Source organism: Diadema antillarum, unplaced genomic scaffold, assembly GCF_040938485.1.
Source record: "Diadema antillarum isolate AM-2024a unplaced genomic scaffold, OU_Dant_1.0 seq00000254_RagTag, whole genome shotgun sequence".
NCBI classification, from domain to species: domain Eukaryota; kingdom Metazoa; phylum Echinodermata; class Echinoidea; order Diadematoida; family Diadematidae; genus Diadema; species Diadema antillarum.
In genome coordinates, this window is record NW_027271296.1 from 49,914 (window position 1) to 75,683 (window position 25,770).

A 25,770-nucleotide genomic window follows, 5' to 3' on the forward strand; every position below is an offset into this window, starting at 1 on the left:
GCATACATATATATCTTGCAGTATTTAGGACTAATACTTTATGCATGCTTCTGATAATTCATATTAACCAATTATGCAGTCCAAACTTACAAAATCCCAGTGGATATTCCAACTGGACTAGATGGACTTTTAGATATAACAGTTGTGCAGTCTATGAAATGTACGTGCAGCCAATATATGACCAGAAGTACTTGTACATAATTTTTCCTTTGATTTTTATAAATATAAAACACAGCACCATATATGTGTGTATACATAAATATATATATGTAGGCATTTCGCATATCACATTCCCCAGTGTACATAATTTATATACATCAACATAACATGGGACAGCACTAAGTTTGTCTCCCAGTTAACCATTTCCTCTCCAGTTTTCAACCCCCGGCCGCAAAATGGTGACAAACTGCGAGAGACATGACGAGATGTTGATTTAATGTGTTCCAGCGGGCGAACCTCGCTGTACTTCACTTGAGGGCAGCCTAATTGATTTTATTTTCCCTCCTCTCTATTACCACCCTCCTCCCGGCCACCCCCCCCCCCCCCCCCATCCTCTCCACATCTTCTATCAGTCAGTGGTGTACATGTGTGCTCAAGTTCTTCTGCATCTGATTACATTGCAAGAAGAGCTTGGTAAGGTGGTTTCATAACACACTTACAAAGCTAGAGATGAGTATTGTATTACTAGGTTGTGCAAATACATGTACACCATCTCTGACCACTTACAATAATAAACAAAAAGAGGAAATCTAACTCCGCTGCATCTATATTTTTTACAAATATAAAACTGAATGTTTATTTCTTATGAATTAAATTGCTGCAAATGCTTAGAATGTGTACACCCATGGTGACAGACAAATGTAACTGAGCCAATAGCTGTATATATAATACTGAATTGCATATAGACTTTACATTTCTTTGTCACAATTTGCTAGTGACATAACAATATGACAATTCTCGGGGCACATCATCATTCATTACGATCTGATACCCAACTTGAAGGTTAAGATGGACAATGAGTTTTCGTATGTTGTATGAGACTCACACAATGGCAGAGATCTCTGAAGAAAACCCTTTTTATGTTTTTACAGAGATAATGCAAAATTACTGCAAAACTGTGTCCTGCCAGCTACCTCCTTACCCCCCCCTCCCCCCTCCCCTCCCCTCCCCCACACCCCCATACCCCCCGGCAGCTGAGAGTGTCCCAATCTCCTCCATCCCAAACAACCTTGATACTGGATGTTGGTGTAAGTGGAATTTCAATGATTTCAATCATGTGCAATGCAAATGCTTCATCTCCCAGAGCGGTACTTCCCGATCCCAGGTCATGGGGGAAGCAGGGTGAGACAGGGGGAAGGGTTGGGGGTTGGGAAAGGGAGAGTAAGAAGGTGTGGAAGAGGTTGAGCTCAAGTTTGTCTGGAAGTCATGCTATTCCACAAATGTTAATGATACTTGAAAAGCCCCCACCTCTTGGCTGAGAGAAGCAAAGGAGTACATGGTGGGTGTGTTCACATCATGTTAAGATTTCAAAATGTCTCTAAGAGACATGTAATTCAAGGATAACATCTGTAATGCTATACTCCATGAAGCCAGACCCAACATATGTCAGTTTTCACAAACCAACATTTTTTTTTCCAATCACCAGTAATTAACCAACATTCCTCTTTTTTTCCCCATCACCAATAAATAATGCTGCTGCCCTATCTGACTTTCAAGAATTGTGTTGTAAAGACAAGTGACCACAGCTATTATCTTTGCAGACATATTCATCTAAACTCTCTCAAAAGAAGCTGCAGAAATGTACTCATCAACTTAGAAATGTATGAGTTCAATCCACCAGATGGCACATACAACTGTACATGCTCAAATTGGCTCTTATAAAGATTTATTACTCCACAGCATCAAAACAAGTCTATGCCACCCATTACCTATGTTAAGTTATTGACACAATCAAACACAGGTTTTAGACTACTTTTCATGTGAGACTCACTGAACTATTCAACAGGCAGGTAACAATCCTAAAGAAAGGGCACACCACCTATTACAAAGAGGTGGACCTTACAATAAATGGGAATCCATTAGAGCCCTTGAAGTTAAAATTTTTATTTTTTTTAAACTCATATTACATAGCAGATGATAAAAAGTACAAAGACAGGGACGTTGGGAGGGCAGAGTGAATGAGCATTAAAAATGTTAGGATGAACAAATCAAAGACAGATAAACAAATAAATAAATGAGTAAAACAAGAACCTGCCAAAAACTGGAAAACTACTAGATAATAATTGGTTTCACATTGTTCTACAACAGGATAGTGATCTTTCCACATGTGGGACCAACGGAACTTGTGGTATCCTAGCATGCTGTTTTCAGTGTGAGCATACAACATCTATGATAATTGCAAGGTAAACTTACTTCTAACCTTTTCTAACAGACTGTAGTGACCTTTTCTTTTCTAGATGATCTGATATTACTTTAATCCATAACACATCACTATTTTTTAAATGATTGCATAGATCCTTACAGATATGCTATATTCTGGTGCACTGAAAACGTTTAACATCACTTGCCTTTTTATCATGCAGAAATATAGGGTTTTGTCTTTGACTATACTTTTTACACATGGACAAAAAAGAAGGAGAAATCGATGAAATATTCTCTTAAATACATCTCAACAGCATGCATTCTTTGTGACAGGAATACTGGAGCTCCAAGCATCTGAAGTCAGACGAAAATGTCTAGATAGTTTAAATAAAAATACTGCAAAGCACTATGAACTTCAAGAGACAATAATGAACCTTGTTCTTATAAAAGAAATATAAAGGCAGACTCCAGTGATTTTCAATTGATAATGCAAATGAAATCCCGTTCAAAAAGACTAGTTGATAAGTGAGAAATGGTTGCAATGTTATATATGTGAACAAATTATGATTGTCAGACTGAAGAACCCAAACGAATTCAACTCTTTTACAAATTGTCCTACTTTTATCCACACTTCCATCAATATGACACCCTAGCATATTTCAACCCGTTGAGGACCAGTCCCAAGTATACTCGGGCAGGTGTCTATGGGAAATGCGTGTTGTAGCAAAACCAGTCTGTCCTCAACGGGTTAAGCTTGAATTGTGGGAAAGAACGGAAGTCATCTGGTGAGTGAGAAAATGCACTAAGTCCTAGATTTTATGGCGGTGTCTGTACATCTACGACAGTAGTCTCTAACTTGGGACGGCAAACATTGTATTCATTCGCAGGAGATAAACCCACGAGATCTCCATGAACTTTGTTTGGGATGCACAAGGTTCCCACAGACAAAGGGTACAGAAAATGATGCCACATTGCATTCGTGATAATAAATGCCCTTTCAACAGACAAAATATCTAATGATGATCAAATTCATTCTCAAAAAAAAAAAAAAAAAAGAAGACCTCTATGTACTTTCATCCTAAACTCTATGAAAAGCAGGAACCAGTGAAGTGAGCTAATCATCCCATAATAAAGTTCATCAAAAATAGATAAGTGATATAAATACATCCCATCGAAGATGAAATATTACATAGAAAAGCATGGTTCTACAGCCAACATAGCAATATCTTCCAACCCATAGCAATGACAGGATTGACTACGTGTCTGGAGGAAAAGGAAAACAACAAAAAGTACATCTAATCCAAGATGATATGAGCCCCGCAAAGACCCCATTACATGCACATTAGCGGATGATCTCGTAAAAGCCCTACACCCCTACTTGCCAAATCAACCACTGACGCACAAAAATGCAAATTACCTGCCCGCTACATACATAAATGAGCACCCAGCTGGGAACTTTTTTATCATACAAGAAGAAAGGTTGCTTTAAAATTGATTTTTTTTTTTTTCTTTTTGGTCGAAGCTGGGAAATAAACGAACAAAAATTCTGACATCCACATACAAAAAATACACGTTTAGAAGCAGCATGTCCTACATAGATTGGTTATAGTAAAGTCACCATCATGCAGTAAGGGGGGCATTGTCTCAAAAAAAAAAAAAAATAGGAAAAAAATATACAAAGTGAGTATGAGGACTAGCAAAGAAATACAAGCAGCAAGACATGGGTGAGGAGAAATTCTTAGTATGTCTCATTCGTCATGATTTGGTAAGTATTCGAGAGAAAAAAAAATAGGAAAAAAAAAGATTAGGAGTAAGTGGCTGAAGTTGGTATACCTTGGACCATGGATAGGCAGATAGTTTTATTTTCCCTCTCAGTGCTGGTTTTTGAGAAACGTTCTGCAAATACACGTGATTGATGGAGCTTAGCGTTATTACATACGCATCAAAAGGCATCACAAAAAAAAAAAAAAAACAGGAGAGAAAAGAGGAAGGGGGAAAAAAGGGACTGTCCATTTCTCTAATCACAAAGAAATATCACTCTTAAAAATTGCATATATCTTGTTAATAACACTGTTGCTGGATTTTTTTTTTTGAAACTCTTTTGAATCCAAATACACAAAATAATCATACTTGCCTTCAACAAAGATTTCTATTTACAGAAGGCCAAACAAAGAATGGTTAGCTCACACGATAGAGTGGTCCTACGATAAAATCGTCTAACGTTGCAAACAATTTTCCGAGGCAAACACATCAGTAACTGCTTGGCAATTTGTGAATCAAACCTGACAATCATATTACAATGACTTTCCGTATTCTCTGTCTTAGCATATTTCGACACTGCGCCGAATGTATAGAAATCTTATTTCACCACCTAAACATCCCGGCAAAATGATAATAATAGCAGATTCTCTTTACACAGACGCAATCATAGATTGTGTCTTGCTCTACAATATTCCCCTACTTGCTTCAAAATATATTTCTGTAAATACACGTTTAAGCACCTGTTAGAATTGTAACATCGCAGTTGCAATTGCACTGAAGAAACCCCCAAAATTAAGAATGCTGTAGTATTTTCAGGTTTCAATCTCTGTTCCCTCTTTGTCAAGCTGAACAATAAGAGCACTAACCATTTCATGAAAGCGGTAGTTTCTAAAACTCATCCCTAAATGGCAACATTTCAAACACGTTGTGTTTCTCTCCATCTAGTTTATTAAAAAAAAGAACTAGAATAAATCTGTACTCATAGACCACCTCAATTAAAGCCTACACTAGCAACCTTATCTGATTGAATGATGCTATATGTGATGGCATCTTAAATGAATTGAAAGGCTATCACTTCGCTAATCTGACATTTTTGTTAAATCTCCATTTCACAGGCATATGGTTAGACGTGAGAAAGGCCATATTCATTGACATTTGGAAATCTGTCCCATATCATCTCCTCTTAAATCATGTTGTATTATATTCATTATTGCATTGCAAAAAGAATAATTGAATGAAATAGAAAAGGAGAGCTGTATCATCGTATATATAGCTAGGTGCCCTTTCGGATATTATCAAACTTATCATTCGATGTAAAATTTGGGGGAGTGAATCTGAGCACTTCTTGACGAAGATTTCATAATTGTTGAGATTCACACAGTTTTCTTTAAAAAAACACACACACACTAATTGACTTGCATTAGAAACTCAAAGGCCCCATCATTTTTGTTCGCTAACTATGCAGTATCTTTATATTATCGCTGGTCTGCTCCATGTTTACACAATGAAAATTTCTTAGTCAATTTCTCGACTTGCTTACATCTCTATTTGTAGACACTAAAATGCCGCCACTGAGTGGATTCAAATGGGCCACACACAAAGTGTATGACTCCCCTTTAACATGTACACAAACTCGAACAATTTAAATTTTGCCAGTTTCCTGACAACTAAAACGACACCTCTTCCACGATATATTTGCTCGGTAAAGCAAAATGTATACAAGTATATTCACTGCCTCTTTGAACACTGAATTGACTGTTTTCACTAATTGCTAGTATCACATCACATCTCAAAATTGATTCTCTATAATCCAGATTTGTTTCGTCAATGAGTGAAAATCAAAAGTGTACTTATCCATCAAAATGGAAGACTTCTAAACATGGTAACAAGTTGCAGGTGATGTCAAAATGAAAAGTCTGTAAGCAACGACTACGTTTAAGTTTAACATTGAATAAAAATCATAAGAAAATGATATAAATGAAAATGTGATCTGGACACTGATACGCTGATACGTCATGCAGTATGAACTAAACAGAATTTAAGAGGACGAGAGAAAAAAAGGCCCAAGAGAAGCAGAGAGAGGAAAAAAAAAACGTGGAAAAATTAGAAAGTGGTTGCTTGGAGATCAAGAACCACACTGGATACTCACTGGAAAAGTTCCTAGTAGCCAACATCGTTGTGAGGATGGCCCCCTGGTTTGAAGGAAAAAAACAAACAAAAATAGATGTTAAACTCATGTGTGAAAAGAAGATCTAATGACGACACAAATGTGTAAGTTTTCTATTTTGTTTTGTTTTTTTTATTTCGGTTCTTCTTTGTTGTAATTCTATCACAAAATGTCAATTTTAAAAAGACAAACCCGAGACAAGCTCTTACACAAATTGCTTGCAAAACATCGTAAGTCTTCATAATTTCACCACAACATTTGAGGCAGAGCAGTGACATGCCTAAACTGCCTCAGTAGCACGCACGAATAAAATCTGATTCGCCAGATACCTTTTACGCTCCTAACAATTAAAGATTAGGAAAACCTGACCAGAGGGATAAAATGCCTGTTTAATACCACATCAAATCCACACACTTTTGCAAGCAAACAATCCATCTCCAGATATACAGGCTTGAATTTACGTCCCTCGAAACGTCAGAATGAGTTTAACAACCCAGGAATAATAGCTTGAAACCTGTTGAGCAGACCACCCAAGATTGAAAGAGAAGCCTTCAGGGGTATGTGGTCTTTATGGACAGGTCACTCATAAAATGTTCCATGGGGGGAAAAAACAATTCCTTGGTCTGAGCTGGTGGACAGACCTTACAGGTGGTTGCTATAGCAAGTTTGACTGCACCTAACACACTGACATGATATGATGCCACATTACAACTACACATCCCTTTATTTTCTCTTACATCGTATTGTATGTGCCTGTGTAGTCTCTGCTACCATCATACACCTTGGAAATTTGAGCTTTGCCTGTATCTGCATGGTCATCTCTCTACCTGTATGTCCATTGGGTCACATGCCCAATAAATCCTTTCTGAGGTTAAGCATGGTCAACACACACAAATGCACTATAACCAAGAAAAAACTGGCCATTTCTTGAGTATCTCAGCATGTCCTAAATCACATTCAAATCACACTATGACAGCATTCCCAATGAATACATCACATTACTGTATAAAGCTTGTCATTGTTTTGCACACTCTAATATAAACACTGTTACCTAACTCTCTATCACACACATATACACACATACACAAACATATCGGTCCATAAACTCTTATTGAAGTTACTTGTGCAGTTAGTAATATTCAGTCAAACAAAACTCAATATGACAAATGAAAAATATGCCAGATATGGGGAAAAAGCAGGCAATGTGCGAGTGAGAAAGTTTTTTGTCAATGAATTATCATGGTTTTGCTCCAAAACTATACAGGACTTGAATATCAGGTGTCAAATCATATTGGAATATATGCTCAACAAGCTTACTTTTGACTCTCTGAATAGGTTCCATCATATTTCTCTACCATTTTCACTCACATTATTCATACTCTGATATATTGACTGCCATGTACTATGTTAGTATTCTTTTGTACATGTCCAAGCTGGATATAATCTATCATTTTATTTTGTTACATTTCATGCATTTTTTTTTTCACTCAGAAATACAAAAATAGAGTTAAAATTGAAAAAAAAAAGGAAAATCAACATCAGAATGATGGTATTAGTATATGGATTTTTTTCCCACTTTCTCTTGACAGGCCACATATGAAGTTTTGCATAATCTAGACAATCTGCCCGACACTTGCTGAAACTTGCCATATGTGAAAATTGAGAGAAAAACAAATGATCTAACAGCACAAAGTGAATACTTACTGGCATGCTCATAAGTGCCAACTCAGACAATATTGACAGCAGAGACACATACACACACACACACACAAAATACAGCATTCTTTTCTTGCTTGATGGAAATCACAATTATTACTAACATGTTTTGAGAAGTGCTCCATAAATTACCCACAAATTATGTAACAAATAAGGTAATTATCTAAAGATCATATATAATCCTACCTGATACAATGTGACAACTGGCATAAACAATTCCTAATATTATTTTCTCTTGCAAAGTTATTTGCTCAGTTAGGGGAAGATCAGTCGGTTACATGACAGGAATCATACAAAAACACACACACACACACACACACACACACACACACACACACACACACACACACACATACATACATACACACATACATACACTATATAAGACAATGAGTTACAGCACCTTCAGTCTCACCCTAATGTAACAAATGATATGCAGTACACTAATCTTTTTCTCTTCTTTCGTTTTTGGTAATAGAAGGTACATATTCAACTTACTGTATAATACAATATGAATAGATCTTTACCTAGGTAGGGAGTGCTGATAATAGAAAAATTATTTACTTGGCATTAAAACATAAAATACAAACAGAAAATCATACTACACGATGTAAAGAATGAGGTGATTCTAGGTACATTGCTGCATTTAAAAGTTATCAATACAGGAAATAATACATTTATTCTCTCTGAGCTTCACCCAAGCCTCAGCAGACTTCTTTTATAGCAAATGAATATTTTACAATGAATAACTGGCTGTAGTTAGCTCTGACTTGAGTTGTGCATTTTATTTTGATTTACCACCTAGCAGGATCAAAAGCATTATTATAAATCCTCTAAAAGACAATATTACATGGAACAGATGTGATGAATGAGCAGATGAACACAGGTATCAATGACAAGATCAGATATCTCTCATAAAACCCATTATCTGTAAGCAATTTGATTCTAAAAGTTTTGTTCAAATGTGATTTTTTTTTTAAAATCTGGGCCTGTTTTATGAAGAGTCAAAACTGATTTTATAGTTGATTTCAACTGTAAGCCTATGGCAGCCTGTGTGGTAAGGAAATTCAAGATCGATTTTATCTTTTGATAAAACGGGGCCCAGTGACCTGAACTGCACAGTCATATACAAAATAACCTAACTACCTTCATTTTAAAAGTGGGAAATGAAGGTGATTGTTCAAACATTTCTGAAAAATACGGAGGAGTTCATAAATGCAGCACACATAGACAAAGGTACAGAGGATGCTTGATGAACAAGAGTAGACATGTAACTCAAGGTTAGTTAAGTTAGATATGAAATTTAGTTTTTAAAAAAAGCAATGAGAGAAAAATGAATGTCACAAAATGAAATCTGACTATGCTATATGGTAATTTAAAAACAGTGAGGTATCTCTTTTCTTGAGGGGACAGGGTTGATAAGTTATGGTACAACAGCACGGCATGCCTCTTATTCTTAAGCACACTTGTGAGCATTTCAAACCCAGTGTTAACAATGGCATGGCATTCCAATCCAGTCCCGTGCAAGAAATCCCCGAGAAACTTACATAGACGAATAAAGAGGAGAGAATGTACCATAAGGCACTCACCGCATCTTTGAGGAAATTCATTTTTATTCTTTTTTCATAGAAAAAAACAAAACTACCTAACGTGTGAAAGACAACGAAAGCGTTAAGCTATAACAGGCAGGAGACTACATTCCCCTCCCCTCTGAGGGCGACACTGTTGGCATTAGTCCCAATTTGTGTCCATAAGGCACATGGTTAATCCAAGGATAAAAGTCCAACATGGTTTGGTGTACGTCGCCCGATCGTCACGATCCGCACTGCGTATCATTTGGGATGCATCGCTCAAAAATAGAAAAAAAGAAATCACTGCACGCTGGCACTGCCAATAGGAGGAGCCACAGTTCGCGTCTACTACCACACCACATCTACAGGGCTAAATGCCTCCTGTCTTAAATCTCTCCGCTCTCTCCGTGTGCCGAGTTTGCACGGCTTCATGAGTACAATGGGGTTGCCACGGGGTGTGCGTATGAGTGTGAGTGTGAGTTGAGTGTGTGTGTGTGTGTGTGTGTGCGTGTGTGCCGTTCACATTTCAGTCAGCGTGCACTGCACTGCAGGCTGCAAAGGCAGTTAACTACAACCATCCCATATGCACACCCAAACAAACACAACTTGGCTGGTATGCTGGGTGGTGCTAGCCTACTTTCCAGACACTAAGTGGCACCTAAGTGGCCTCTCTCTGCCTTGCAATGACTTACAGAGGGGCTGGGAAAAGGTCTTATGTTCTGACAAGATAAAAGACTTAGTCTTGTAAAACAGCACGATTACATATTTGGGATCTGCTATTTGCATGGATAATCAAGCAGCAACAACAAGAGGCATAGACCATAAAAATAACCTGTCTTTTAAGGGTCGAGCTACATTCTTCCTTTTTTTCTCGAGTCACTAAGCAGATAGGGAGTTACATATGGAATGCTACTAATGTCATTTCAATCATAAGGTGCTATGGCAAGTGCATATTGCATTCTTTCCAGGTTGAGCACAGAGACAACAGCGATGAATACCAGTCATATCTGAGCCAAACAGCATTGCATAATTGCAACTCCTTTGTCAAACGTACAAGTTATGGCTTCTGTATTTAGATAGGAATGATTATACAAATAAAAAACCCCTACAACCCTTCTAATGGTTCCTCTTATCCATACCACAATAAGAGCCACACACATACTTATGCAAACACACACACACACACACACACACACACACACACACACACAACACACACACACACACACACACACACACACACAAACACACAGACACATGCTACACACTGGTAATTCACAAGACCAGCTGAGACAAACTGCACCTATACACGCCAACAATCATGAACTTCATGACCTTTCCCCCGACAAATATCTTCAACAGATCTTCAAGCAACCCCAGCAGCCTCTCATTTCTGTGATCCTAACATCCCCTCATACCACCCCCTCCCCTCATTTTGTTTGTTATGGGTGGGGCATCTCACGCAAGGATGCCATGTAATCCGGCAGACAAGGCGACAAAGGGAATTAACGCATCCAGAGGGTTCTCGAGAGATGCGTTTTGGGGGCTGAGCACGAGAGCATGACTGCATGAATATTCAACGGCCAGCTGACACTCGAGCATCTCCCGACGAAATTAACCTCGTAGTCTGCATCATCATCATCATCATCATCATTGAGGGGAGGTACTGTGTGGGGCTAGGTGGGAATGGCGAGAGCTGCTTAGAACAGAAGCAACCATGCCCCCCTCTGATCGTCGGGAAGAGAGGTAGAATTAGAAAGAGAGAAGGTATGGATGTGGGGGAGGAAGCCAAAAGGTAGGGGGAGAGGGCAGAGTGAAGAGGTGGTATCGGGATGGAAAGAGAGAGAGAGAAGGTGAAAGGTGGAAGGACTGGGCAGCAGTAAAGATGTATGTGAGGGCATGTCCTGTGCTGGCCCTATCTGCAATCAAGGACATTTCTTTTTTTTAAATCAAAGTCTGCAGGTCAAACTCAACATGTCCTCACTTTGGGTGGAAATAACTGCGACACACCTCGAGGAATCACTTGGATATTAATCAAGAAGCATATGGTATTAAATCAGGACAAAATAAATGGATTGATGGGGAAACACTTGACATGATTTTGAAGAATTCACCTGTGGATACTGTTATAGATCAGAGTAATTAAGAATCCACTTGATTGTAAAACCATGAAAATGGAGGAGGTGCTTCCGCTTCTTCAATCAAGCAATGATTGTGAGGGGAATTAATACCGGCAGAATTTATGAACACAGGCACGGTGCGTCTGCCTCGATATCTACCTGTGCCTCACCGTTATCTAATTCGGTGCGAGCATATCTCATGACGACACGAAGAGTGTGCCGGTTAGAGAGGAGAGAAGGGTAAGGAGCATGTGATGGGGATGATGAAATGCCATTTGCTGACATCACTTGGGAGGAGAGAGATGAAACGGATACCAGCCAACAGGATGCGGTGCACCTGGACCGATCCCTGCATACTAATGTCTGTACCCTCATCGGCTCACATAATTGACCTACTTAGGAGGGCATGAAATTGGGAGTTGTGTGAGGGGGAGGGGGGTAATGGATGATCGGGGCCTTAACTTCTGATTTCTGAGGCCAGAATAGGATCAGGCTGGCCATCCGGTCATCAGTGCCAGTGATCAGTGCTGTTTATGAGGTCATCTCCCTTGGAAGTGGCAACTCAAGAAGGATTCATGTCACACTTATTGTGTGAGTGAAACAGTAAAAGACACAAAAGTACTGTAAAATGAGGACTGTTCGCGTGCATTTTAACTTCATGAATTTTGCAAGAGCCACGATTCGCGAAATTAAAATGCACACAAAAATTCTTGTCTACACTATATGCATTGAATGCCAGTGGCAATTTGCGAAAAATTTCATGCCGTGAAAAAGGCCATCAGCTCCAATTCGCGAAAATTTCATGTTGCGAATATATCATGTTTTACAGTAATGTACCAGTAATCTTGTCATTTCATTTTGTATTCTATAATGTATAACATCTCGGGAAACATTACATATATGACTGCATGGCTTTAGGCCAAGAACTGTTTAAAATTTCAAGAAAACAGCAATTTTTTTATGTTTAAAAAAGTTATATAACTTTTAAGGCACTTGCCTACCAGAATACATGGATTAGTTAGTCTGAGCAGGTACATACAGATATGTATAAGTATGTGCAACCATCAGGTATTACATCTCATCCACAGCACTAATCCATAGAGTACACACAAGCACACATAATACACTCTACACCCACTCAAAAGATGGGAACAAACACACACATTAGTATGAGTCACCAGTGCAATGGAGAGCTTACCATCACTGTAATGCTAAAAACAACATGGCATAACCATCCGGCAGGGAATACCACCTTTTAACCCTCTGTACTGAAGCAAACGTGATGTCATGGGGGAAACGCCACTTCAGCCCACAGTTAGAGTATGTGTGCACACGGGCATGCAGAAATACACATCATTTTCAATCAATCAACGACAATCACAGTTGACACTGCCTACTCCCACTCGATCTAAAAAAATAAAATAAAATAAAAAGATTTCACGCCATTCCCTCATTTGACACATAACCTTGAAATGCAACAAATATAGCAACTCCGCTCAGGCAGCACAACCAAAATTTGAAACTACAAAGTACTGCTAGTCTGGGAAATCAGACCCCTAAACTTCTTGAATTTAACATCAACTTGACAAAATGTGCCCAACAGCCATGGGGCGAGAGCAAATTGCTCCTGATCTTTTAAGTGTATTTTCATTTTCGGGTCGCCACGAGGATGAACAAGCTCATGGTTCTCGAAAGCCACGTGTCCTGTTTTAGGATGGGAATGATGACATTTCAAACGGAAATCGCCAACTTGCCGGTGCATCTGAGCAGCATCACTGACATTTTTAAGAGCTCCTGAGAATGTAACATATGACTGATTGATTCGGGGTCACCTTTGTTAGAGCAGAATATCCAACATTCCCAGAAAAGTAGCAGACGGGCTTAAAACATTGCAACTTTGCAGGTTATTCTGGTGCCAAAAGATATCAGAGCTGATTCCTTATGCCATGTGAACGGCGGCAATCTATCTTAAAAGACAGCATACAGTTGTGAGTTGCACTGCATGCAAAAACTTTTTTTTTTCAAGATATGAGAAACTTAAAACTGAAACATTTAATCATTCTGCAGGTATCTGAAATGTCCTATGTGTCTGCACCCTTCATTCACATCTAATGTAGATAACACAGTCAAGTTTTCACTGTAGTCATATCAAATGCTATCTCCCTTAACCGGCCTACATTTCTCATGAAATCAGGACCATGTCAGGAAAAGGTGAACATTCACTGAATATTTCCCACTGACGAAAACCCAGCAAATTTCCTGAAGGAATTCTATCTGTGGCCATTAAGACTTGAATTTCAACAATATTTGCAAGATTTCAAACTGCACCGCAGCCGAGCTTGAAGTTGACAACCAATTAAACCATTTTGTTTCGGTTTTTCCCCAGCTCCTTGGGTGGCTCTTGTTGTCACTCGCTATTGAGGTTCATGTATTTCTGCTGCAGGGAACATGTTAAAGTAAGGAGATAGAACATCTGGATGGCTCTAGCTCCCAATTGTGATGTCACTCGCAATAAAAGTAGCTATCTATCTCTCTCTCTAACACTACTAGAATCTATGCCCAAAGGAATAGCATGACAGATCCTTGCACCTTGGATCAAACTGTCAGCCACATCCTTGCTTCTCACAGGTTAACAAAAACAACTCCCTCACAATGAACAAAACAAATAAAAAAACAGAGACAGCTGCCATCCCCTCCCACTTGTGTCTCCATTTGCAATAACCATTATCTTTAACCTGTAGCCTGAAATCAAGTCTACTCTCATCATGCAAGCATTGCCAACATTACTCTTTTGTTTGTTATCTAATACCACCACCGGCATCACATTAATAGTCTCAATTTCTATACCCTACAGAGAAAAACAAAATCTCTAAAGAGGGAGCATGTAGCAAAAGGTACTGTATACATCTTGTCTGTGTAGCATATCTTCCCAGACTAGTCATCAAGGATGGTTTCTGTCATCTACCCCCAAAGCAGAAGGCCCAGGCCTTATCGAGTCAGCTGCCATTGTCTCTACCGGTTATCCACCAACCGGGGGCGCGCCCAGGCTGGGAATATGTTTGGTTTGTAAATACGTGGCTCACTGACAGAGCCCTGGTGGTATCAAGTATAGGTCACTGCCATCATACATCAACATCAATAAACCCTGATGCCTGGCAGTCAGGGAGCAACGCAACAGCTTGTAAGTGGGGAGCTTGGGGGGGGGGGGGGGGGGGCGGAATAAACCTAGAGGGCCTGTCAGATTTTTCTGTAACCCTGCCACTGCCAACAACGTTAACACTGTGTAACCTGTTTGTGGCACTTTGACAGTTGCAAATTTGAAAAGGTTTAATGCAAGGATCTTATTTTCAGGAGGGTAGGGGGGATAGGAGAGAGGGAATTCAGAATGTGGGCATCCTGGTATGGAGTGGGGATTTTTTAGATAAGAAAAAACAAACAAACAAAATAGTGACAGACAAAAAAAAAGAACAGGATAAATGAATGGGGTGTACATTATACAAATGATTGTAACATGGAAATGATGCCATCTAAACTATAGACTTGTTTCTTAGGAAATGTGACACTTTGGTTTCTAGCCTGGATTTGGCTTCCCTGAGTAACACTTTGGTTTGTTTTGTTTCTTTTCTTAGATTTTCTGTGTAGATACTACAGCTTGAATCAATTAAAAAAAAACACCCTGACTTTCCAAAGTTCTACAAAACACATCAAGTTTGAATCATCAATATGCGGGTAACCTAAAGTATTGCACAAACTGTGTGTGCATGACTGTTCTTGAGCCGGAACACACTCTAGAGAACAGATGTCTTCTGGTATCATTTTACAAAATCACATCTCCCCAGACAGGCAGTATATCCATTTTGGTCATCAACACAGAGCTAGTCACATTTGAGTAATCTGTGCATCCCCCACACACATACAGGAAAATCAATAAAATACAAGTATATCAAAGTGTTTTGCATGAATTCTTTACACTCTTAAGAATATTCAATACCGGTATCTGCCTTTCATAAAGCATTACTTAATCACAGGAAAAAAAAATATTCCGTAGGAAAGAATCTCAAAGGGATTAATCCTCTGTAAGTGTCATTGACATTGTAATGCAAACAGGTTACCAATAATCTCAACAGGGCGACATGGTTATTACCTTGCATAACCTCTATGACTGTCTCTTTGGAACAAAACCAAATACCTCCACAACGTTCAATCTAATGGCATCATCTGAAACGTCAGTCTCATAATCACAATTACATCACAAAGACTTGAATAAGACTATGGTACGCCTTCCTTGAACAGACATGTTACACATGTACACAATTATATCACAAAGACTTGAATAAGACTATGGCACATCTTCTCTAAACAGTCATGTTGCACATATACACAATTATATCACAAAGACTTGCATAAGACTATGGCACATCTTCCTCGAACAGACACAGATATTGAAATCTGTCATCATGTATTCGCCAACCAGCAGATATTCAGAGGAATAGGAATGCAGAGTTGCTAACATTCATCACACATTAAAAAAAAAAAAAAAAAATAGGGAGGTGCCAAAGAGCAATCGGGGAGATACTTGTGTGTGACAAGCATCTCAATAGGTGGTAATAATGCCCAAAGCAGGGGGCCTTTCACATTCTCATCCAGACATCCAGGATCTCATTTTTTTTTTTTTAGAGAGAGAGGCTTGGGCAGAATTCGAGGTACTTGGCAAATCTTCAGAATGATGCCATGCTGGAGAGTAGCATGGCTGTAGGGTTCCTCCCTTCCTCCTTTATTATCATCCTCATCTTTCTTCTAGCTTACTTCCACCACCTCCATCTCCTCCTCCTCCTCCTCCTCCTCCTCCTCCTCCTCGTGCCAACCACCAGTTGGAATTATCACATCATCTTCTCCTCCCCCAGCAGACAGTAGCACAAACCACATCACACACGGCAGCCAATCTCATTAACACACTCCTCCACACAAAAGGCAGACTTTCACATAATGGCGTGCATAACTACTCACAAAATCTCTACTCTGTACATACAGGCTAGCCCCTACCATCAAGCCAAATTACATACTGAATTGAATGTCCATTAAAATCCAAAGATTTGGCAACTCATATCTCCCTTTAGCCTGTTTTTTTTTTTTTTTTTTTCAAACTGATGTTACATCAGAAAGAGCTCACTCTGTCTACATTATTGCCATTCACAGAATTCACATCATACTCATATAAAGACACCATAGATATTTTGAAGATCCACACATATACACTTGGGGGGAAAAAAACCATGGAACATGTGCATGGTGTTATTGGTACCTTGGGCAATTTCACTCAGTCCCACATGCATCATTTCATGTTGCCCTGCCTCTCACAAGAAAGGGCTAGTTGCATTCGACTCACCTTGAGTTTGCGTCTAGCATTGAACTTCTTCAAGCAATCGACAGTCTCTTGTCTGTGCATAGCTGAGGCGTAGCGATCACGGTTCTGTGGAAGACAAAAGATGCCACAAAATTTTGATACCAGTAACATGGAACAGGTACACAATGCCAACTGATTACCATCACAGATAATTTTGGGATTATCATCAACATGGCAGCACATTGCTGGTTTCCACATATAACATATAATGAAGCATACATGTAAACGTCTTCATTTGTAATCAGTAAACAATGAGATCATTGATTTTCACAAATGTTATTGGCAGCATATTCAAGAATGGCAAGATTTGGTTAGATCAACATTAAAAATGACATATATAAATATTTAAGTTTGTTTTAAAAAAAAACAACAAATAGTTTATTTCAAACCTGCATACATGATATCATAACATTGTATCAGCTAGATTTGACACTTAAAAAATGTGCTGTTTCCGAGAACAAAAACACATAAACACACTTCTGTGATAATCATACATAAGAGTGACATTAACTCACCTAAGTTGCCAACCAAACAAACCATCCATAGATTGCAATCTGCATTTGCAATTCTAATATCAGTATCTAGCCAACAACTTAACTACAGCTTTGCGGTGAAGAGAACAGATTAAACCCAGCTCACACGAATAGCCTGTTGCTTAATACACAGTTGCAACTCCATGAAGCAGAATATCAAGGCATGTATAAGTCTTGACGCATGGATGTGTGAGGGAATGACCAAAACTGTAACAACATTAGGTGCATCTTTCCACTTACCACCACTAGCGTCCACATACATACTGCCTGTCGGCAGTAGCAGCATCACGCACACCCAATGCTACACACCCTTTGTACACGGTCGGCAAAATCAGTTTTGAATCATCTCTTCTGGAAAAGGTAATTTTCTCCCCGTGTAAGAAACCAGGATGTCATTGACACATGCAGATGAGTCTAGAGTCCTTAAAGAGCCACTCTCGTCCATCGAGGAGTCCTCATCTTCTACGTCAAATGTCTCCCTTTCGACACGAGAAAGCTCGGAATAGATCTACCCAACATACTACACCCAAAGTAGAAACTCGATTGATGCATTACCTGTCGCATGTGTTTTTGTGCTCATTAAGTGTGAATACCAGGTAACAGAATGTCTGTAGATAATCTCTACTTGAGATTGCTATAAAAGTATGGATGAATCATGTATCAATCAAAATAAGGCTGCAACATCTACCCACCCCTTTAATGTCAATGGGCAAACATATCTATACAGCTTCTTAGCATTTCAAAATAAATTAACAACATTCAGCTGACGATATATATACATATACTTGATGATCTGCTTCTAGGGGAGACAAGTTCTTTAATCACAGGGAATCTATAACTAGAGAAAAATGAGAGAGAGAAAAAAAAAAAAGGAGAGAGTGAGAAAAAAAGGAGAGAGAAAGAAAGTGGAAGAGAGAGGGAGGGAAAGAGGGAACAAAGCCATCTTCCAACAGCCAGTCTAGCCGATTGTCTCCGCCCGTTGCACCAAGCATCGCAAGATAGTCAAAAAACCTTGGCGAGGGAACTCAGGACTTGACGCACGTAAAGACACTCATCATATTGTGTTTCTATAGACTTTCTCTTCTGTGAAATCTACCCAGTCTGCTGGCATCATTGTTCAGATTTTCTGCGTGCAGTTAATGCACTCCCGTTGTACCTAGGGACAAAACTCTGCTTTCTCATGCTCTGCCGATACAGACGCCATAGTGACACGGAATGGAGAGAATTCTAAGGCACTGTGAAAATACCCTGCACTCTTTTAAGTTGCTAATTCTGTATTCCCTAGCAACAGTTAATCCTCCTATATAGCATTAGAACTCCACGAAGGAGTTACCACAGTATTTGTACTAGCATAAAAAACGCATGAGCTTGGAAAGGAGAAAGAGAAAAAAAAATGATGAAAGGGAGACAAACATAATTTGTAGGATAAAAGAAAGGAAAAGACAGAGACAAGATCGAGATGAGAGAGGGAAGTCAGCACAGGGAGAAAATCAAATTGCTGGGAGACAAGGAAAGGAAAAGAATGAGTAGAGATAGATGGAGAAGAGAGAGAGGGAAAGCAGCAAAGCAAAAGTAACATATTATAAAGATATATGGTGAAGAAAGGAAATGAAACAGATGAACATATGAAGGAAAAGTAGCAGATAAACATATGGAGAACACAGGAAAAGAAACAGATAAACATATAGAGAAGAAAAGAAATATAAACATTGTAGAATAGAAAGAAAAACAAACAGATAACCTATAGAGAAGACAGAAAAAAAACACAGATAATACAATAAGAGAAGAAAGGATATGACACAGACAAACATACAGAGAAGAATGCAAGGAGACAAACATATTGCTTGGAGAGAAGACAGGGAAAGAAAGATTAAAGACAAAGGGGAAAAGTGGGAGTGGGAAGGTGTCAGAGGGAGGGAATCATAGTGGCTAAGAGAGAAGAAAAGAAAAGAAACAGTTGATAGGGAGAAAAATATATCACTAGGAGAGAAGAAAGAAAAAGTAGAGACAAAAAGGAATGATGGGAGTGAGGGAAGGTGGCAAATGGAAGAAAAATATATTGCTTAGAAAGGAGAAAGGCAAAGAAAAAATAAAGAGGAGAGAGGCAAGAGAAGGAAAATGGCAAGGGAGAGAATCATACTGCTAAGGGAGAAGAAAAGAGAACAGAAACAATTGATAGGTAGAGAAATATATCATGAGGAGATAAGAAAGGGGGAAAGTAGAGAGAGGAAGAGTGGGATGATGGGAGAGAGGGAAGATGCCAAGAGGAAGATAATCAAAATCATTAGAGAGAGAAGGAAAATAGGTACCTGAGAAGGACAGAAATATATCATTAGGAGAGAAATATATTACTATACCTAGGAGAGAAGAGAGGGGGAAAATGTAAAGACAGGGGGAAAGATGGAAGAGAGGGAAGGTGGCAAGAGGAAGATAATCAAAGTGCTATCAAAGAGAGAAGAAAAGAAAAGAAACTTGAGGAGAGAAATATATCACTATACCTAAGAGAGAAGAAAGGGAGAAAAAGTAGAGACAGGGAAGAAAGAGGGATAGAGGGAAGATAATCAAAATGCTATCAAAGAGAGATGAAAAGAAACTTGATATGGAGACAACTATATCACTTCGATAGAAGAAAGGGGAAAAGAAAAGATGGAAAAGAGGGTAGGTGGAAAAGAAGAGAATCAAATTGCTATCAAAGAGAGAAGAAAAAGAGATAAACATGTTGACCGAAGAGAAATGTGTCACTAGGAGAGAAAAAAGGGGAAAAAGTAGAGATGAGGAGGAATGATGGGAGAGAGAAGGTGGTAAGGAGAGACATACATAACTAGAAGATAAGACGGGAAAAGAAACATATTGCTAGGAGAAAGGACAGATAATTACAAGATGAGCAAGACGGAAACGGAAGAATCAGACTGCAGCGACATAGATTTTAAAAGGTCCTGTTTACCTTTGGGAGCAGTGATTTAGAAAATGTTCAAGATATCACTTCTGTTGCACATGTGTAGGTCAGTTGTATCACAAAACATCCAACCATATAAAATTCTTGCAATAATTCCTAGAATATAAGGAGATATCACTATTTTTCTCATTAAACTGTAACTGAACACAGATTAGTCTGGAAACAATTGTATACATTTTGTATATTTAACGATACTTAACACTGATTATACTGGTTCAAATTTTTACATTGCTTGTTACTATCCCTAACTCACATTTTAGAACTATTTTGAAGCACTAATGCTGGGTTTTTGTTTCATCTGCAAATGGTAAATTATGCCTTTAAGAGTCTAAATACACCCCATCTGTCTAAATATATATGGATATACACATTCCCAAGGTGTTTGCATTTTAAATGTGTAAGCCCAAACATTCATACAAGTTGTGATTTCGCTTTACACCACAAACATACAAGGAACATACTCCTTGTTAACAAATGATTAAAAACAAAACCCAACATATTAATGCAGTAGCACTGAGATGGGCACTCAATGGGGGGAAGTGTATTTTGGTTTTTCATAAAAAGGAACTGCAACCAAACATATCACATGTCAATTGACACAGCTGCTCGCATACCATTCTGTATGTATCCTTGGTATATCATTACGTAGTAGTGACTGTGATTCACAAAAGCTGCTCTCATACACAATCGACACCGTAAGCTAGTGTGGGGTTTCATTTCCAGTTTATTTAGAGTTCCATCCCAAGTGTACACTGAAACACAGTCTATTGTATCCAATCTGTCACTATTCTAATTTCTGCTCCTGGTTCCTGGTCTGATCATTATCAGTATCATATCTTAAGAGCACTGTTGAACATTTCACCTTCACCAAATGACCCCCTGACCTCGGAAATAGTCAAGCTCACACCGATAATGCATGAAGTGCCTTGCTACAATTCAAACCTGAACAGAGTTTTGACTGAAGTCCATCAAATATTGTTTAGTGGCAAAAACAGCTACATTTCTGAAGTTTATAAAGTATAACTCTGGTGCTAAAATTATTCATAATTGCACCATATTTGAAGTATCATACATTCTAAGAGATAAAGTAGAGCAAATGACTGCGACTGCTGAGCACAGCCAGCAGGGATGTCTCCATTTCTGATGTAATTATAATATCTGCCATAAGAACATGGCCATTCATTTATATTTTTGTGAAGCTAATTAATTTTCATCCCTGATAAAGGACTGGTCTTTAACTCAAAATATGACACCTGACCCTTTAAATCAACAGAGCTTTAACACAAAAGACTGAATTGCGAACTTTGTTTTTTTTTGCTAATTATTGCTCATTGATGATGTGAACCCCTACAAAGTTTCATTACGGTGCCTCTGGCATAATGCTGGGCTTTTATGGTAATAAAATGGATATTGTAGGGGAACACTAACAAGAAATCTGAGCACATAATGACTCACTCAGTGGTATCTGCTGCAGTTATGAATTATGTTCATGTTTTTGCCACATCAAAAATTACTCAACCCTCTTTGTATTTTGACAGGTAAGCTCACATTTTAATAACTCCATCAAAATTTCAGACTACCTTGGAACAATATTCAGATAAGCCAAACTGTAAAAAAGACAACAACATGTGAGTTACGTAAAGCTAAGTACACCTGACATATGGTATTAAATAAGAAAACAACAACACTAATGGCAAAATGGTTATTACTAGATATTGGTTGCTGTTCTGGTTTCTTTTTTTGACATTATGTAAAAAAAAAAACAGTCACAAAGTTTGAGGCATCAGCATGAAATTACAATAACAATGAATGTGGATTAAAGATCAAGCTGGCTTTTATTTAGATGCAGAAAGCCTATGACTGCCTTCTAACAGCCCCCTGTCGTGGCTTATATGCCAGGGTTTACCTTTATACTTACTAACCCATATCTACTGATCTATGGGATATCCCATAGTTGGCGCAAATGCTGCAAACGCTAATCTATGTGATAATCCATCGCAGATATGGCTTGGACAATTATGTAATTTATAGAGCTATCATAGCCTGTGAACTCTGACCTGATATCCCACAGTCCTTTGCCTCACTTCCTGTTACTGTTATTCGGATTGGTACACACTTTTGTGGTTTGCAGCTAACGGAATAAGTCTACATCTATGTTAGATCAAACACTGCCATACGAGCGACTACTTTGCTGTAGTCCCATCCATTGCATTTATGAGTTAGACTACACTAGTCCACAGCTATCTATCAGTTTTCATTCTGTATTTCTTTATATTTGTAAGCATTATACCCTATGAGTTATGTACCATCACAAAGCTTACATTATGAGGATTTCTAAACGGATGATTGTTTTTCTGTATAAAGATTGTGAATATTTTTCATTAGTGGTTTCTTTTGAACAGTGTTATGTTTATTGATAAATGTGTAATTCATACTTAAATATTTATATCATACGGCATCACACAATTTATCAAATGATGCTGATCTACATCTTATATTAAATACCATTACTTTCTCTTTCAATTGATAGATAGTTTTCCATAGTTTTCTTCTCATAAGTGTCTGTGACATCACCCTGAATTTCAGATAGCATAGTTTGGTGAACGTACGTGAAATAGCCTCCGGCACCAACAGCTTTATAAAATGCATTACGCAAGACCGGCGGATATGGGTTAAAGGGATTGTCAATGTTCAAAATTAGGCCAATGTCTTTGACATTCAATTAATTTCTTTTTCCATGAATCATATTGGCAAACTAATATACCATGATGTAATACTGAGCTACTGTAAGTGTGACTGATTAAAAATCATGAGCAGAAATATGCAACAGGCACAAATACTGCAAAACAATTTTTGAAGTCTACTAAATGTGCTTGTCACACTTCTAGATGCACAAAATTTGATCAAATTCCAACAGAACGGCTCTCATTTATGTAGTCACCTTACAAAACAAACTTAGGTCTGTGTCCCCTTGACAAATCAAGCTGTAGATGATATCAATAACTTACTCTGTTAATGGTGGTTGACCATTACTGAGTTTTACTGAAGAGTACTGTAAAACGAGGAATTTTCGCGTGCATTTTAATTTCGCGAATTTCGCGAGCGCCAAAATTCGCGAAATTAAAATGCACGCGAAAGCTTTTGTCTACACCACATGCATTGAATGCCAGTAGCAATTCGTGAAAATTTAATGCCACGAAAAAGGCTGTCGGCTCCAATTCGCGAAAATTTCATGCCGCGAATATATCATGTTTTACAGTATTGCATAATATTTTATAAGTTATAAAACCTGGTGAATGTCTCAAGTCTAGGAATGGAACTAGTAAGTTAACCTTCCCGAGATCTAGAAACTCAAATGAGGAAATCGGATTTTCACAGCTCATTATATCACAAGCTCCTTTATTCTTAACCTGTCAGACATTTTGGTTGTTTGTTGTTTGTTTGTTTTTTGGCCCTTGACCTTTAATCTATGACCATCAGACCCAATATGTACTCAGTGCATCTTTTTGTGGTCTTGAAGTTATATGCTAAGATGTACTGAAATACCTCAAGTTGCAATCCGAGGACTTCAGCTACACAAAGTAATGACAACTAGACCAAGACTAAGAGACAGAGGATGAACCAGAACACATAACCAAACATAGTTCTATTTTAGGCATTTTAAGAAATATGTAACCATAACTATTCTCTAAATCCTTTTTCCATCCTGTACCTTCATAAAGAGACCACCCCATTTGTTGAGACAGCAGGTGGTGGTCAGCCTGTCTCTGGTTTGACCTTACAGAGTGCTCACACTAAACCTGTAGAGAAAGACCAAACTTTACAGGCTGACCTTACGGTGCTCGAACCAAACCTGCACAGAAAGACCAAACTTACAGGGATGACCTTCAATAGTGCTCACACCAAACCTGTACAGAGAGAGATCACACATTAAGGGTTGACCTTACATAGTGCTCAAGCAAAACCTGTACAGAAAGGTCAAAACTTGTCAGTATCAAGTAAGATGGTCACATAGCTGTGTGAGAGATAAGAGGAGATGCAAACATGACTCACTTGAATCCACGGATGCTTGAGGGCCTGACAGGCAGAGATTCGCTTGCCTGGGTTGACGGTCAGCATACTGTCTATCAGGTTCTTGGCCTCCGGGGTCACCGTGTCCCACTCAGGGGAAGGGTACTGGAGGAGGAGGAGGAGGAGGAGGAGGAGGAGGAGGAGGAGGAGGAGGAGGAGGAGGAGAAGGAGGGAAAGAGGGGGATACAAAAAACATGAAGTATTATATAATGAAAATAAAATGGTGGTAATGGTACATTTTGTGTTGAGGAGGAAAGAACCACAAAGCTTTGAGTCCTTGTGCATGATGTAAGCGATTTTTGACAAACATATTCTGATGCCTGTAAGCTGAAAATGTGAATGCAATCACATGGCGCTTCACAAACCTCCAAATGTATTTGACCACAAATGATCGTGCAGAATTGATTTCCCTACTTACAAATACATCATAGTTCATGTGAATTTTGGCCCTTTAACACCACCCAAAGGAAAAAAAAAAATAGAAAGAAAGAAAGAAAGAAATAACCTAGCCAATTACATTCTCATGTTCGACAGAAATTCTAGCAGATGCTTTTTTGACAAATGCTAAATGATTAGCCTTTAGCCAACTATTATGTGAAATGGAAAATTATGCACCTGCAGTAATACAAACATTTTCAAAATAAGTACCATGGTAGAGAATGAATTATCATTTAATTGATTTCTTCTCCTTGAGAAAATCAGTTCGGACAATTCTTTTAGCCAGTCTCATCGCTTGTATACAGCACATCACGACTGACATACTGTACATCAAAAAAACTTTGAATGGAGGAACACTGGTTTTCAAGTAAACAGCTCCCTCTACAGTCCCCCTGCCATACAGTTTTCTGAACACCATGGATAGTGATCAATCAGTCTTATCTTCTTTACCCTTGTCCACTCCACTGAGCCTACCCTGTGTGATCACTTCCTTTCAATTACCCTCGAACTACCCAACCTCAAAGAGACATTGCATGTGGCAGATACTGAAACTGCTCTCAATTCATGCCATGACATCCACTACAGCAAATACTTCTCCACTTCTGATCTCATCCACATCTTAAATCTAGAAAGTAGAATAGGAAGTTCTAAGTGCCATCTAAATTATGAGTG

The 25,770-nt window shown here is 38.6% G+C and overlaps 1 protein-coding gene across 9 annotated transcripts in view; it reads right to left on the reverse strand.

Moving 5' to 3' along the window:
* The window catches only part of LOC139729725 (calcium/calmodulin-dependent protein kinase type II subunit alpha-like), a 200,919-nt gene that overhangs the window by 41,687 nt on the left and 133,462 nt on the right, over window positions 1-25,770 (reverse strand). For 5 of the 9 annotated variants that reach the window (XM_071640659.1, XM_071640661.1, XM_071640660.1 and 2 more), the window contains exons 9-11: window positions 24,643-24,765; window positions 17,083-17,166; window positions 6,272-6,314 (exon numbers count right to left, since the gene is read on the reverse strand). In XM_071640659.1, the coding sequence (XP_071496760.1) occupies window positions 6,272-6,314; window positions 17,083-17,166; window positions 24,643-24,765 (250 nt within the window). Of the gene's footprint in view, window positions 1-4,194; window positions 4,258-6,271; window positions 6,315-17,082; window positions 17,167-24,642; window positions 24,766-25,770 lie in introns of all 9 variants that reach the window. The other 4 variants (XM_071640655.1, XM_071640654.1, XM_071640658.1 and 1 more) reach the window with 1 other exon arrangement.